Raw genomic sequence first — 17,500 nt, 5'->3', positions numbered from 1 at the left:
GGAGCACTGTAGGCTTAGAGATCATGCTCTCCTGTTGCTTTAAAAATCCGTCCAAGTAAACACAATATTAATGGCAAAGCTATATGATGGTCTAAAATATCCCAAGTCAAACATTGCATATAATATAATATCCATCGAAGTCAATCAAACTAATCTGATAATATTATTATTCTTTAACGAGAAAAAAATTGTACAATCCTTGGGACTTAATACTCTGTTCTTTCATTATTATGAAGATCTATAACCTTTTATTTCTATTTATTATTTACACACAACCATATCTATAATTTTATAATTTTCAAAATGGAGTTCTTTTAAATTTTATTTATTGTCATGAGGGTTAATGATGAATTGCTACAGATATCTAGAGAATTAATTAAGGATCAAATTGTACTTTGGTTGTAGAAATTGGTTTCATCAGTATGAAGATGTGTTATTTAACCGTTTGTGGCCAGTTGATGAGGGAGAGAAATTCTATTGATGCAAATAGGACATAAACCTTTCAAAAAAAATTAATTGGCCAAGTGAAAACAACTGGTTCATAGTCTGAATTTTAATTTCTTTTAGGATGAATCACTTGTTATTTTTATTCATATTTTTAGTGTTTATGTATACTTAGTCTATTTGCTTGTCGTGCACAGAGACGGAATTGTCATAGAACCAGTAAAAAGAAAGGCTCCTTTAAAATCAATGGTGAACTAAGGCACACAGATAGACTAAGTTCGTTTAAGAAGATCACTACTCACCGATCACCATGCATATCTGGAAGCAACTTCTGTTCTATCAAGCATAAATTTTTGCAACAAGACCTAGAAAGTAGAATACGCAACATATTACACTCTGTACTCATGTTTACTCCATAAATTATTTGAGGCTAATTAATTTGTTATTCAGAAACAGAGCGTCTATTTGCACAATCATTTAATGGCCTCAACGTGACAAAGCTTAGCTAGAAGGCCATGCGAATCTCCACTCGTAAACCACATCAACAAGAGAGTAATAGGCCTTAAATGAATCACACACTTGCAAGGCAACCATTGATCCCTCTCCATATGAACTCAGCAACGAAAGGTGGAACATCCTGGTTCATGAAGTGTGCACGAAAGGTGGAATTTGCTGATTCGTGAAGTGAGCATTGCTGCGGCTGAACCACCGTGAAACAGCAGTGACAATGATGATCAATACAGCCAAAAAGAAACGCAGGGTTGTCGATGGGAACTCCATGATGCTTTGGTTCGCAATTGACCCAGAGGAGCGTTGTTGTCCGTTTCAAGTAAACAAAGGCAAACTTCTCAAAATCATGGAGATAAAAGAAGGGCAGGGGGAATACATGTAGGCTAGTGAAGTGAGCACATTGCTGAATTCGAACAACCACGATGATGATCAAAATCGAGAGAAGGAAGGCAGAGTTGAAAGTCGAAGCTCGATTCTGCTATGGTTCGCAACTGACCTGGAGGGAGTTCTGTTGTCCGCTTCAAAGGGGAAGGGAGGGATAGTCACATGCATGGGTTTTAGTCCCACATCTCGGAGTGGAATAGAGAGAGAGCAGACAGACGGGTATAAGGTAGGAGCTGTGTGCGACGTTGGATCATACTTACCTGGACGGGGTCGACGGTCGATCAAGAAGGCTCGTGGCCTAAATCAACGGCCTCTATTGCACTTCAGAGGAGCGTTGGTTTACCATCTCCCCAAGTGGGAGAGTGGACGTCATAATTTGTGACAGAGGGGATACGCGCGTGCGCGGTCCCTGCCAATAAAAAATAAATTGTTTAATTCTATCCTTTTATTAATATATTGTTATGTTTTCAAGGAAGAATTTAAAGAAAGCTAGTATGTAACATTAATCAAAAGTTTTTTGTACGTTTAGCTAAAAGTATCTGTTTATTTAAGTATACTGTACGTTTTTCATGCGCTGTCTCATGATTTCCGGATCGTTCATCGATGTGCTACTTAACAGTGTGCAAGCGGTTGATGAGGGAGATGAACTCAACTGATGTAAATAGGCCGTAAACCTTTCAAAAATTAATTGGCCAGGTGAAATAAATTGGTTCACATAGATGTAATTGTCATAAAAATATGCTTAATCTATTTGCTTGTCACATAGATGTAATTGCCATAGAACCTTAAAAAAAAAAGGCTCCTTTAACATCAATGGTAAGCTAAGGCAAAATTTGGCATTTTCAGTCCTACATTCATTGTTTATTGTCCTGTTCGTATGTTATCATTCACTGCTGCTGTTCATATGCGATTTTATGTGCTAAGCTGAATTTATTTTACTAAACACAATTTAAAGTCATAGCTCTAGCATAAAAGAGGATACGACCATTAAAATGAACTTTTGGAAATAAAGATGAAGGAGAAATTGAGATTTGTTTCCCATATCATGAAGCTTAATTAAGATTGATAATATTTAACATATTACGAAGCATAATTAATCATTTAACTGATAATGTTTCACATATTATGACGCATAATTAAGATTTGTCATTTACGCAAAAGACAACAGTTTATCAATTACCAATTCAACATCAAACCTTTACATGTTCAACAAATTAACATAAAAAAAAAAAAAAAAATCACATTCAAGACTATTTTCAAGGTTACGTCACAACAAGGAAACAAAACAGCAAGATCTGTGCTAAATACTCATAACACAGTCTAATGTTTTGTATGAAGACTTGCTCAGAATCTTTGGGCTCTGGAAGCAACTTCTCCCTCTTGGTGATAGAAAAGCATCTCCTCCCGCATCATCTCTCTGATCGTGTCTTCCTTGATATCATCATCAAAACCAAGATCGACGGGGCCATCGACAACATATGATCAAACAAGGGGTCGTAAAATGAAGTCACATAAGGATGCTGCAGTGCCTAGTGACATTGATTCACTTTGATGGATGAAAAATTAACATCTTCATTAAGTCGATGGCCAAGGGATTGGCATGGGAGTATACGCTAGCAAAAGGAACGCCTAAACTCTGTGGCAGTGACTTGATGTACTTGCGAGCATGTTCATTGCCAACGAAATTGAGATAAGCATCGCCCTTAACTCCAAGAACATTGACAATGCACTCGAGCTGGTTGATATCATCGGTGCCAGGAAAGAGAGGTCTGCGCCTAAGTAGCTCAGCTAGAATGCAATCGGCATACCACATATCAATGGAAGTATCGTATCTATCTGAGCAAACGAGCAGCTCTGGTGCTCGATACCATTGAGTAGCAATATATGAACTCATTCCTCGGCCACTCCGAGTCATGGAACGAGCCAGTCCGAACTTTTTTTTCAATTAATATTTTCATAGTGAATGCATACCTGAAAAAGGAAGTATCGACATTGGAAATCAGAAAGTGGCTGAGGTGATTGGATGATATCATACAATTCCGTATCCATAAGTTCAAAGACAAGGTAAACGTCTTTGAATGAATTCATGTTGGGAGGTACCATGACGTCCTTCAATGCGATGATATTATCATGCTTCAGTGGTCTCAAAAGCTTGATCTCCCTCAGAATCCTTAATGAACGGATGGGATTTTCGAAGGTGTTGTTTATCTTTTTGATAGCAACTTTCTCTTTTGTTTCACGATTGATCTATGAACATATGACTCCATAAGCACTTCTCTCGATGGACTCGATAGATATATATTTAGTATCGATCTCAAATAGTGCAGTTCACCCGATAATATAATAGCTCTTTCTTTTACTCTCAAAACTTGATAGAGGATGCACTACCAATACCATAGTCATGTCATGTATATCCAACGAAAGGAGCAAACAATATTAAGATATATTGCTCTACTATTTAAGAATATTAATTCAGAGAATGAGATTAATTCATGAAAGATATATTGGTCGATCGTTATCTAGCTACAAGGTTTTATGTTGATTTTATTTAGGCACTAAATTGCACACATCAAGCACAAATCAAACCTGACGGCAAGAAGATGAGCAGTAAGATTTACTGGGTGTTGAGCGTGAGCAAGAAGCCTAGTGCAGATATCGAGCGATCACTCGATTTAGGAGGCGAAGAAGTTAGGGCGACACATGTGCTTGTAATCTCAATGGCTAACGATGTTCTATAGTATTTCCGGTGAGAGACAGCGATTTTTTTTGGAAAGTTAACAATTTTCTCCAACAAATTTGGAATTAGTCAGTCTATCCAGTTCAATCAAGTGAACTTTAAAATGTGACAAGCTCAATCACGTCTTTGTCAGCTTTCAAACTCTAAATTTACATTAATTTGTTAGGAAAGAGATTTAATTAGATTGTCAGAACTTTCTTTTTTTTTTAAAAAAAAATATTTCTAGATCTTTAAATTTGAACAGGTTTAAAAATTTAAAATATACGAATATAATTCATAATTTTTTACGTGATGTGAAAAAATAAAATTGTTTGATAATTTTTTTTTTTTTAAAAAAAATATTTGAATCTTAACGACCTTTTAAAATTTAATATGAATATGACATATCTGATATTAATTATTTAGATTTATTTTCAAAATTTAAAAACTAAATAATAATAATAAATATAAATATAAATATAAATATAAAATTAAAAATAACACGACAATTTAATCAAGTGAACTTTATATATGACAGTTCTTAAACTCTAATTTGACATTAATTTATTAGGAATAAGATCTACATTTCAGAACGTATCTTTTTCTAGATTTGTATTTAGAGTAACTTTTTTAAAAATAATAATAATAATAATAATAATAATAATAATAGTTATTATTATTATTATTATTATTATTATTTAAAATTCTAAAATGTGACAAATGTCTCAATGAAAAACTTGTCGATTTTCAAATTCTAAATTGACATTAATTTTCTAGATTTGTTACCGTATACAGTACATTTTCAGTAATAATTATTATTTTCTGTTTAAGATTCAAATCTGATAACATCTTTACTCGGAAAATTTAGATCCGAGATAAAATAGGAAAAAACGTGTATTTCTCAAATAATATTTGTACAAAACTGTGATTTAATATTCTTAAAAAATTACTTAGGTTATTATACATTTTCTTTATTAAATATACGTACACCAGAAAAAATCATTAAATTAATAAAAGTAGTAATAGACTTCTATTTTTTTTAGATGATATAATTGTTCTTGGAAATTAAATTTTTGGAGGATGATTATATATTATTCCTCAGCAATTTTCAACATCAAGTAAGAAAATAAATAAATAATTTAAATTTGCACTCGATTATGAGTTGTCTCGGTAATTTCCATTGGAAAAATTATTCACGTAATTTTAAATTTACAGAATAAGTAAGTTTACTCTGCCGATACCTGTCTATTCGATGAATGAATTTCATTGACCTTGCTATTGCCCTTGATTGAGTTTATACATAATCTGTTAAGAATATTCTTAAAAGATACTCATGGTAGCAATAAGAATACCGCAGCACAATGTGAGAGGAACATTGATGCTACAATATTTGTATCGAAAATAATTGGTTATTTAGGCCTCGAATTTTCCGATGAAACCGATTCGCCTCCATAAACTAACATTGAATTAAAACAACCCGAGACCAGAAAAACAACTAATGCAACCTCAGTTAAAGCTTCAAGTTCAGACTGCTTGTTGGTAGCCGTACCTTGAATAACAAATAAAACATGATGGATTCTTGACGAGAGTTGGTCGTTGTCTAGTTACCGGGAATAATCGTCATATTCCACTGATATTAAACCAGAAGCAGGAGACATGCATCTAAACCTGGAGCCTGCATTAATAAATCAGCTATTCAAACAACAAGAACTTGTCTAGACAAATGTTGAAAACAGACAAGAAATTTGATATATGCTTTGTTCTTGAAAAAATGTCTTTATATACAAAACATACTCATAATTCCAGTCAACATGCTACAGACTCTCCATCTACTAACTCAACCGAATCATTATACGACGGGCAAAGTTTAATAGACAAAACAAAAACAAAATTATAAGGACACCACAATTTTACCTATAACTAAATTCACAAAATGTTCAATTAGCAAGATAACACATATGGATGTATATTAGGTATTGACATATCAAAGCAAAAGATGAGAACAAAGAGAGACAACAAATAAAGGAAATGTCAGCCAATTCTGCTCATGACAGAAATGCAAGGAGGTATTGGGCAAAGGAGTTAGCTAGCAGTGAACAAACAAATTATTGGCACTAAGGAATCAACATCAATAAATCATGGAGTCACAAAAAAACTGTTTCAAATTGATACACACTTTGCTACATAATGATACTTTGACTATTCCTTTGTACCTTTTTTTAAAAAAAAAAAACACTTGGATCCTAACTAAAATCTGACATCCCTATCAATCACCTTTAAACCTTTTATAGAAAGTGGCATAAGAAACTACCATGTACACCTGCATTTATACTTCAACAGTGAGCGAGTTAGGTTTAATGGTCTAAAAATAACAACTAATGTAATAAAAGCTAGCAGATCCAGGAACTAAAGATAATCAAAATTCAGAACTGATTTTAAAAAGAGAAAGGGATAAAAAGAAAACCATCAACAAACTTACAAAATGATTCAGAATGATCCCAAATGAAGTTCAACCATCTTTTAAAGTGTTATTTAAAGGTAGAGGAAATTTATTTGCATTTTAATAGAATGAGAACACTCAACGTCAATCGTACCAAAACCCACCCCAAGTGAAATAAAAACTCAAGCTATAAATATCTTGAGAGTAAGTTAATCTTTAAAAAACACCTCATTGATTTTAAAACAAGTTCACACCCACCCAAAAATATAAGATTTGAGAGTAATATAATCTAGTATCCCAGTAGATAGTGTCTGAAGCACCCACCTAATTAGTCATCACCATATCTAATCTCAAATGTTCATTGATCATTAAAAGTCATTTTCTCAGTAGCTTATCATATGAAATGGTTGTTTACTAGTATCTGATATTATGAAATAAACCAACTAATCAGATTCCTCAAAATTCATTTCCTTCAACACAATTATGCATTATTTTCAACCCCTCATAATAAGGAAAATTCAATCACCCTTTCATCTCTTACCTTCTCTCCCTTGTTAATAATTTTTCAAACAAGCGCTGAAGAGTAAGATCACTGTAATACAGACAATAGATAGTGCAACTCAAGGTTAAAAGTATTTCTTTTGGGTGGTCAACCAGTAAACAAAACACTTTGACACCAGAAAGACAAGGTCCTCTATTGCCACAGTACCTCATCTTCCTCCAATTGAACATCGACTCTTCCTCCAATTCCATTGACCCTTCCTCTACTTATGTGTCTTCCTCCTCAACATCCTGCCCCTTCAATGCACACCGTCAGGAGGCTAAAGAGATGAGCATAAGGTCTGTGTGTTTTGCAATTGACAAAACCTACAATACCAGTAGTTCAGGCATAACCACGGTGAACAACACTTCGAAATCCTTTCATGTGGGAATGGAAGTCATTAAATACTAGGACAGAGTTTAATATTTAAAAAAACTAATTTTTTTTTTAACAAAATAAGATGACAGCATTGGGACCTCAGTTACCTGGCAGTAGTTTGGCCAAATTTATCAGTCACCCATATGCAGTCAATCATATCAAATAGCATAACATTAAACAGCCTTAAGCTAAATGTATTTGCTACATACAACAGAGAGAAATTTTAGAGGAAAGAAATAAAATTCCAGAAAAATATTAAAAGGAAAGGTGAAAGAATTTATTCCCTCATTTGTATTCCTTGGAAGACTTGAAACCATGCTGAATTATTTCCACTATTTCCTTATGGGGAAAGGTTCTTAAATCTATTAAAATGATAACTAGATTTCAAAAAATAGCCAATAGATATCACTCAGAAAATAAAAAGAAAGTATTTAGGGGGTTAAAATTGGTGCATATTTTCTTAAAAATCATTGCTCTTTGCCCAGTTTCAGCAAAATCATTTGAAGGAAAATAATGGCAGTGCTTTCTCCACCATTTTCTTTCCTTCTATCAGTAGCTTCTCAAGGAAACAGCCCTCAACCTTTTTCCTTCTTTCTCTCAAGGAGACATGGGCTAAAAGACGATCAGTGCCGACTAAGGAGAGAGTTGTTTCATAGACGTAAAAGTTTGATAACCACTACCTTACCAATTGTGGTCAAATGGCAATTCCAATTGTTCTTGATATATAACAGGCAGAATACTGAGACAAAAAGTAATAACTTGACTCACCTGACCTATCATACGAACTTGTTGGTTGTTCTGATACTTCTGCTTAGTCCTTGCATTCTACCATATATGAAGAAAACAACTTGAGAGGTATTTGGACAGTGAGCAACACCAACAAAAATGTAACATAAAGATTAAGATGATGATCTATTAATCGCCTTACATTTCTTAGATATCTTATGTGCTCTCAATACTCAAATTAAACACCTCATTAGAAGGCGAGACAGATAAAGTTGATGAGACACTGTTGAGCGGTTTACTGGGTGGCACAAAAATTGGTCACACAAACAGGTAAATGTGAGGTAATTGTAGCCTCAATTTAAATGAAAATAATTCAAAACAAAGTGTGATTGTGTAACTAGATAATCTTATTCAACAAAAATTGGAAGGAAAAAAAAAAACAAGTAGATATTACCATTGATTTTAACAGCACTAGCAAGAGATCCAGCCACTCCAATCTAAAGTCTCCAGAAAGGCAAAGAACCAAAAATCAAACTTGAAGAGCTTTGGATTTGGATAAACAGATAGAAAACAGTTAGGATATCTATTTGCTAAACCAATTTAAATTGACAATAAAATACCAGTCCATACAACCATAGTTGCAGAAAATAATGTATAATAAGGATATACAAAGTGAGTAGATAAGAGAAAGAGAATTACTAGGGCTTAATCACATATAAAGAATATAATATAAAATGTAATGTTAAGTAAGAATTCATAAATCCAGTGAAGTATTTTTGATGCTGACTAATACTACATAACAGAAAGTCAAATTGGCAGAAGAATAAGAAACTGTGAAATCAATATCTTTATAATCAATGGACATAACTAATATACTTCACAATAGATGCAAAATGTAGGTTCAAGACCAAAGATTATCTTTCTCTGAAGAGCTGTGTAATGGCTAGAGTGCCAAAGAGTTCACGTCCAAAATCAATTATAAGCATATTAAGGTGCCCATTAAACTAACCATGGTACCTTCTTTGGTTTCCTTTTTAGCACCTAAAAGAGTGTTGATAGCCACATAGACCTGATAGAATGAAAGCGAGAATTAGATGCTCCAATGCCCGAAAGCTTAGTGTACAGAACAGATTTTGCAAAGGTTGTAACTCGAGTAGTACAACAGTTTGAATTTTGAGGCCAAAGAACCCATAAAATTGTACAATTAAATGAGATTATCTTCAATCAAATTATTTCAAGTTGGAAATTGATGTCTGGCATGAGCATGACACAGATGAAAATTCCCTTTAGTCTCATGCCAAATCTACTGGTATTTTTAAAAACACAAAAAAAAGAACTGAATTGTTAACAAGGATGTATATATTTCAATACTGCCACGCAGACTGAATCAAACAGCAATTACAAAACAATGATCAGTTATATATCTACAAAGGCCAAGAACAAGAATAATTTACAAAGAAAATGCCTTCAGCAAGTTATCTTACAAGAAACAGATTAACATCCCAATGTTAAGAACTCCCATGTGAGAAGGCTTTTAAACCATTGATCTCTTGTACTCCTCATTAACACGATCCATGATGCTCCAGCCAAGTGAAAACACAGAAAAATGCCGAAGAATTAGATGGGAAGAAAAAAAAAATAGTTCACAAAGTAGATGTGAGCAGCATTTTCAGTCAGAAATATCAGCATCATATTTCACTTGCCCGTAATAAATGGATGACTTAATGCTTGAGATACTGTCATCCTCTTTTCAGGGTCCAATACAAATATTCGATCTAAAAGATCCTTAAAATTTGACGACAATTTGGGATCCTCGCCAGGAAAACTTGATACGAAGGTGCCAATGTCCTTTGGTTTAATGTTGAACAGTAGTCTCTTAATAGGCTGTACACAAGAGAGAGCTGTTAAAAGTCTGCAAAAATAGCAAAAGGATAGCACTAGAAACCTTCTTTGTAACTGGATCCTCCTCAGTGGCATGAAAGTTCAAATCTTGATCAAAGTGCTGATCTGTGAAGGCACCCTGAACAAAACAAAATGTAAACATAACAAAAATTTTGTAACATGACACAAATTTCACAGGCACAATTTCAATTCAACATCAGATATTTCAAAGACAGCAATATCTACAGTAGAATAAAAAATCCCTGTTTGGTACTCACCTTGCGAAGCATCTTTTTGGGAAAAGGACCCTTCGATTCCATATGAAGTCAAAGCATGTCGTTGTTGGATGGCCCTGGAAAGAGCACTTTTCCTGTGTAAAGTTCATAGAGACAACAGCCAACTGACCACACATCCATAGGATGGTCATATGGCAATCCAAGAACTACAAAAAGGGAACTCAATCAGTATGTTATCTGATAGCATGATAACACCATGATATATAGACATATGTAGTGGACATAAAGAGAGAAAAAAATGCTCAAGAATACAAGAGTTATGATGAATTAAAAAAGACAACTACAACATATATTGAATGAATATGCGTGTAAGGAAAAGTAATTGATTTGAAATTTGAATCACAACTTACTTATTTCAGGTGCACGATAAAACCGGCTAACAAGATATGGGGTAATCTCATTCTTACCCGCAAACATGGCATTCCCAAAATCACAAAGCTTCAGAACATTTTTGGCCTCATTTACCTATGTGTAAAATCAAAATGCATACATAAGGTTAAATATCAGAAGTATGTCTAAACTTGTTCGAACAGAATGAAATGAGAACAGAAAGTAATCAAGAATAGGTACCAGCATGTTGTCTGGCTTAATATCACAATGCAGAACGCCACAATTTCTGAGATGTTTCAGCGCAGTGAAAAGCTGCTTCGCATATGCCCGCACAGCAGTAAGCTTGAGTCCAATGTTACGACCAAATTTCTTTAGAACCTCACGAAGGTTCATATGAAGAGATTCAAAAACTAAGCAAAGATGATTCCGATACTTGAAAGATGAGATAAACCTAACACAATGCCGCTTATCCTCAGGATCAGCTCCAGCCAATTTCTTCAAAATGACAAGTTCATCTTGACCAGCCTTATACCTAGAGAAAAATTAAAATTATAGATTAAATAGCTGAAAATAATTTAACGCAACTTGAAAAACACTTTCTCCAAGTAAATACAAAAGTTATATTATTTACATTGTTTCATTATTGCGTATTATTTTAATAGCTACTTCTTCAGGATCACTCTTCCTGGCCTTGAGATCCTTTGCACGAGCAACAGTCGAAAAAACACCCTTTCCATGTGCTGCAGTAACTTCATAACGACCATCAAGCACTTCCCCAAACCTATAACCTGAAGAAGGAAACTAGATCATGAAAAGGCAAATTCTGAAGTCCCAACACAACAATTGAGAGGGAAAATAAAATGCAAGATCAAACTATGGACAAACTTACTATAATAACCCTCTGCATCATCCCAATTATCATTAAGGCAACTTCGATCTATTTGAGGCCCTTCATCCTTGACCTACAGGACATAAGAAGCATATACTGGCATAAGAAAGATAATTTTAATTAGCATTAGGTATCAACTCTACCAATCAATGTCGATTGCCTGGAAACCTACTCCAAGTGCAATGTATCAACAAATAGATGTGTTAAGCATTGGGAATAAGGTGAATTTAACACCCACAACATTTACAGATAATACAGCAGATCAAGGAGATAAATGCAAAAAAATCAACAGCAGACAATTTAGCATAACCATTTACTTACTATACATGCATTAAGTAATGCAAATCTCTCTCAGACATCTATAGATAGGCAATTGAAGTCCTCATAATACTCATGGAATAAAGTTTAAGAAAAACAAAATAAGATATAATCTGACATTCTAGTTAGATAGCCTTATCTAACTATTAGAGTGGTGAGAAATTGGCCAATGAGATCACCTTCAGAAACAGGAGACCTTTTCCAGCATCAACAAGAAATAACAGAAAAAAAAATAAATATAATATTTAAAAATTATATTCCAATGCCAAATTGACAGCTCAAAAGCTGAACTACTGATACCTTGATGATGTCACATGTGAGTCGGTATCCTTTGCTGTCAATTCCAATTTCCCAATCAATGATTCCTACTCTTCCATTTTTGGAGCCATATCACTTGGTCCTCCTTTCATGCTTAAATTATTTCATGTACTATTCTCCCTCTCCCATACACAAAAGTTAAGGGAGTACAAGCTAATTATTACCTCCCAATGGCAATAGAAAAAAGACTTAGAAGCCTTCTTGTATAATGCTTAAAAACATGTCATGAAATTGTCCAAAGGTTCACTTTTAACCATGTTGGCTTCCTTGAATATCAGATTATTAGTAAAAGAAATTCATTTCACTCATAATAGCATGTTTAATTCCTTAAAACATCCTAAAGATACTGTTACTACTAATCCAGCACATGTTGCAAGAAACCATAGGCTTTCGGGTTCGAGGAGAAGAATAGAAAAGAAAAGTAGAGGTTCAAAATCTTCTAATTGAGAGAAATATTTCAGTGTGGCGGACATGATAAAAAGATTTTATGCTTCTTCACTTCATTATACATAAGTTACAAGCCTCAAAATTGATAAAACTATAGAGAGAATTAATAATTTTGCTCTCCTTTATTTAGTTACAAAGCCTCCAATTTGAAGAACTTTTGGAGGAAATTGTTAACTTTTGATTCCCTTCATTTCTTCTCCTAACTAGTATTCAAACTACTATGATGTTTCTCTTTGTTTCACTCGCTATATCCTTACCCCCCCCTTCCCTTTCATTAACTTTCCCTTGCTTACTAGTCTCCTACCATCCAAACATGAAACATCAGTGCCAAATCAATAATATAAAAATGCAAGGAAGCAAAACTAGATAAGAGTCGATGCCAATATAATATATTTTTTATCTAGAATATAAAAACTATCATAATTCTTTCTTGTAAACCGGTACACGTGTTTCATTTTCTAAGAGTTAATCAATTAATCTAATGTGAACACGAATATATCCTTGTGTGTATTTTATACTATAACATAACTTTGCTTGGGGGTGGAAGATTTCCATCACAAGATAACTAATCACCATACCAGTTGATTTCTTCCATTGCTAAAATCTTCCACAAGGCTTATTATCACAATGCATTAAACATTGGAGCCATGCTAGAACCTCAAGAGCCTTGACCTGCATGAACTGGAAGAGTCATCTCTAAAAAAAATTAGAAGCACCTATATTCTCCATTCCCTCTGAATTAATCCATTTTTTACTACTTTGCCAAATGCTGCATTTCCTCTGAAATAGTTCATGTTTACTACTTTTCTAAATGCAGTAATAATATAATGGCTAGCTAGAAACCAACAAATGTAGCCAAACCAATAATCCAAAAATAGCGACCAAATAAAAAATGTTGTCACATCAAAATCTGAATTTGTAGAGGAAAACCGCACAGCAGATAGAAAAAATTAATATGCAAGGTCAAAGAGTTTACCATTTTGCTAACCCCAGCAGGTGATTCTCCAAATATGTCATCACTAAACATGTCGGCAGATCTCTCACTCTAAATCAAATAAACAGATAAGTAACTAACTTTGATAATGAATTCAAAAGGTAAATAACTATGATGAAACTAACCTTTGGTGTACCCTCCCCAAGTCCTCCAGCAGTGTTCAATGCTTTATCAGGTGAATTTACAATTTGCAAAAATGACCTTTTTACGGTAAATGGATGTATCAACATTAGATGCATCTCCAAAATCATTTGCATTTTCAAGCTCATGATCTTTAGGTTTATCAACTGGAACTGTAGCTTGCAAGCTTTGTTGCTTCTTGTCCAAAATAGCTTTATCGATTGCTTCAAGTTAAAAGACCAGGACTTATCATTCAAAGTAAATTACAGGGAGGAAAAATTGATACATGTAAAGGCATAAAGACTAGCCTTTTTCAGATACCTAGTAATATGGAAGTTAAGAGCAAAGTGTATTACCATTCACATTGCCATCACATGAAGATTTAATTTGTTGTAACTGACGCTGTCTGTATTTTTGCAATATAGCTTGCCTCCTCTTTCTGCTTTCTTCTTCGATCTTATCAACATCTTCTTCATCTTGATTGGCAAGTTGTTGTTCAATCCTTTCTTGGTAGTCTTCTTCTTCCTCCCTGACATATATATACAATATGAGAAATTATTGGCAACAAGATTAAGTTAAAATGTTGTGATCTAACATACTGCCCCATATGTCTCATACCTAGTAAACTTGTGTTTGTCTTCTTTGGGTTGGTCAATATGAAAATCAGGTTCCTTAGACCGTGATTTGTCCTTGTGATGCTGCACTTCATCACGCCTTGTGTGTCTGGATTCCATATGTTTATCCTGGTTAGTAGCCCTATCTTTTTCTATCTGTTCATGATTTCTATCTTTATGCACATTAACTTCCCTGTCTAGAGCATGATTCTTATCTCTATGATCGTTAACTATGTCTCTTTCATATCTACTATCCCGGTTCCTCTCCCTCTTAAAATCACTATGGGAATCTCTTGCTCTTTCAATTATACTATTGCTGTATCTTTCTCTATTTCTATCCTTGTCTCGGGCATCATGATTTTTCTCCCTTCTACTATATCTACTATAACTACTGCTTTCTCTTTCTGGACGACCTTCTTTTTGTAACTCACTGTTGTCTTTGATGATTTGATCTCCCTTTCTTTATCTCTTCCATGATTTCCATGCCGGTGCTCTCTAGTATCATGTCTGTTATGACTTCCAATCCGCACTCTTTCCTTACAAGTCCTTTTATCCAAGTCCCCATTATCCCTATCTCTGGAGCCTCTACTGCTTCTTTCCCTCTCCCTATCTTTGTCCCGATTTCTATGCCTATCTTTGTCCTGATTTCTATGCCTGTCATCTTGTATCCTGGTGATGCTACTCTCTCTTTCATTCTGTAGTTCTCTAATGCTTGCTCAATTAATAGCAACATCATTATCGAACATATTATATCTTTCAGAATCATCCCTTGAACCTCTTTCTGAATCAACCAGATCATCATCATTGGCTAAGGGTCATAAAACCTTCTCATAAGAGGGCCTCTCTGTGTGATCACAGGACCTGGACCTATCTCGATGCTTTATCATGGAATCCTTTGGAAGATGGAGATCTTCCAATTTCATGGTACTTGTTGGACAATCTTTCAGAAGGAACGCATTTGTTACTATCAGACTGTCTTCTGCAAGTATCCCTCGAATCCATATAATCCCTTGAGTCAGGCATCTCTGAGTCATTGTCAGAATACCTTCTTCCAAAGTCATCCTCTTTCCCAGGATTTATTGAATGAGAATGTTCTCTAGAAACAGGAGTTTTTGATGTTACATAAAATTTAGCGTCATTTACATCATTCTCTGATGATTTTAGTCGTCTTTGTTTAGCTTTTTCTTGAAATGTAATATCTTTCTCCACGATAATCAAAGGCACATTCTCAATTTTCAGGGCTAAAGTATCTTCATCATATATAGCTCTCCCACTACGTCTAGAAATATCAGTTTTAGGAACATCCTGATTGTGAGCAAACACCTTCATACTTTGTGTGAATGGAGTATCACTTGACGCATGCAAGATCTGCAATCATCGCAGCATGGGTAAGTAAATTCCTAAAGTACAACTCAAAAATCGTTAAGAGATTAAATAAATCGATAAAGGCAATAGTCAATAGGAGTGGGTGGTTTTTTCACTTCTAGTGGGAAAAAGGCTTTTCTTCTCGATAATTGCTTCCCTACTGTACATACATCAATTCAGATGAAAGGCAATTAAGAATGGCATATGCATGTACATATCATGAAAGTGTAAAACTAGGTTCGTTTTCCACATCACTTCACTTCACTGGACTAACAGCATCCATATCGCAAACTAAGATATTAGCTAATTGACTAAATTACTGGGAGAAAAAGAGTGAGATTCTGACTCCAAAATTAAAACCTTGAAAATTAAAAGTATGAGAGAGGCGAAATTCAACAAAACCGACCGGATTAGTGTCAGCATCAACACCAGAGGAGTTAATATCGGCTGATTCAGCGTCAGAGCCTCCACCGAGCTTGAATCCTTCAACCGTCTCTCCATTAATCTCGGGTCGAAGCTCGTCCTCCTCGAGAATCTCTCCCTCCTCTATCTCGTCATCAACAGGCATAGGCACAACGGAGGAACCCGCCACCGCATGGTCCGCGGGGGAGGTAGCCCGAGCATCTTCACCGATCTCGCATCCCTGCTTGCTTCGATGACGGTGGCGGCGGCAGCGGTGATGGTGATGATGGTGCTTCCGCCGCTTCGACGAGGCCTCGGCGCAATGATCGTCTGAAGACCTCGGGTGCTTGCCGCCGCTCGAGGAGAGGGAAAGCTGCTCCCCGGTGGCCATGGCAAGGACTCAGAGATGCCAATATTTGTTAAACGGAAAATTAGTTATACATATGTTTAACTCTAATTTTCTTTATGATTTGATTAACAAATCTATCAATTGATTAACAAATATTTGTAACTATTATGATATTTTCTCACGATTTGGTTCAAATATGTTGAAGAAATTTGTTATAAATATATTTAACTCTAGATTTTTTTTAATGATTTAATTGGCAAATATACCAATTGATATTTAGAATTAAGAAAAGAAAATCAATTTTATGTGATAATACCGAGTCTTCCTGAATTTTAGTGAGTAAAAGAGCAACTAAATCAAATTAAACGAGAGAATTTATCAAATTTAAAAACTTTAGATCAGTTAATTCAAAATTTTTATTTTTTAAATTGATTAATTAAATTTAATTGTTTATTTTAAAAGTTTAAATTTGATTAAATCGAACATATACATAGCAACAGACTGTTACGTATGTTTATTTAAAAAATTAATTATTTTAATTTTTAATCAAATTAATTAATTTTTTATCGTTTCAATTTATTCAATTTTAATAGAAAATTTTAATGGTTCAATTTGTAAAACAAAACATTAATTGATTCTTTTAATCAGTATTATTACCAATTGATCAGTTCTAATCATAATTGATTTATCCTATTCAATTTAAAATATTTTTTAATTATATAAATTTTGGTATTGACATTAGTAAATACATTGATAATAATTTAAATATCAATGATTGACTTGACTCGTGATGACTTAAAGTTGATCTAAAATTTCAAGTCAGATTAAATTCTAGTTAATTATCAATTAGACCTATAACATCATTAAGAAAGCTTTAGAGAAAATATAACCATTAATGGTCATTATTTTTTAAAATCTCTTGGTAATTAAACAAAAAAATATTGATTAAAGTAAAAAAAACTCAAAATTGATATATATAAAATGCTTTTTGATAAAATAAATAAAATATTACAGTACAAAATAGCCATAAATAAACCC

General features: G+C 34.1%; 1 protein-coding gene, 1 non-coding gene and 2 pseudogenes across 2 annotated transcripts; 1 reads left to right on the top strand and 3 right to left on the bottom strand.

Moving 5' to 3' along the window:
* Positions 1-1,015: 1,015 nt before the first annotated feature.
* LOC122034062 lies at positions 1,016-3,666 on the bottom strand (annotated as a pseudogene).
* On the top strand, positions 1,591-1,751 carry LOC122035455. The gene has a single exon (XR_006127020.1). It is a non-coding gene; the product is annotated as a U1 spliceosomal RNA (small nuclear RNA).
* A 1,636-nt stretch (positions 3,667-5,302) lies between the features above and the next one.
* Positions 5,303-14,788, bottom strand: LOC122035161 (annotated as a pseudogene).
* Positions 14,789-14,965: 177 nt separating this feature from the next.
* LOC122035162 lies at positions 14,966-16,555 on the bottom strand. Its single transcript, XM_042594558.1, has 2 exons — positions 16,118-16,555; positions 14,966-15,714 (listed from the first exon to the last, which is right to left on the bottom strand). Exons 1-2 carry the CDS (start codon positions 16,502-16,504, stop codon positions 15,214-15,216), a joined length of 888 nt encoding a protein of 295 aa, XP_042450492.1. The 5' UTR covers positions 16,505-16,555; the 3' UTR covers positions 14,966-15,213.
* Between the last annotated feature and the right edge of the window lie 945 nt (positions 16,556-17,500).

This window comes from Zingiber officinale, chromosome 11B (genome assembly GCF_018446385.1).
Source record: "Zingiber officinale cultivar Zhangliang chromosome 11B, Zo_v1.1, whole genome shotgun sequence".
NCBI classification, from domain to species: Eukaryota; Viridiplantae; Streptophyta; class Magnoliopsida; order Zingiberales; family Zingiberaceae; genus Zingiber; species Zingiber officinale.
The sequence above is the reverse complement of the archived record's forward strand: the minus strand, read 5'-3'. Positions and strand labels throughout refer to the sequence as shown.

What these genes read in the sequence shown, in the direction of transcription:
- LOC122035162 (XM_042594558.1), bottom strand. Translation starts at nt 16,504, where the DNA reads ATGGCCACCGGGGAGCAGCTTTCCCTCTCCTCGAGCGGCGGCAAGCAC. An exon ending in TTGATGCTGACACTAATCCG is followed by an intron (nt 15,715 to 16,117) that starts GTCGGTTTTGTT and finishes CGATGATTGCAG; the next exon opens with ATCTTGCATGCGTCAAGTGA.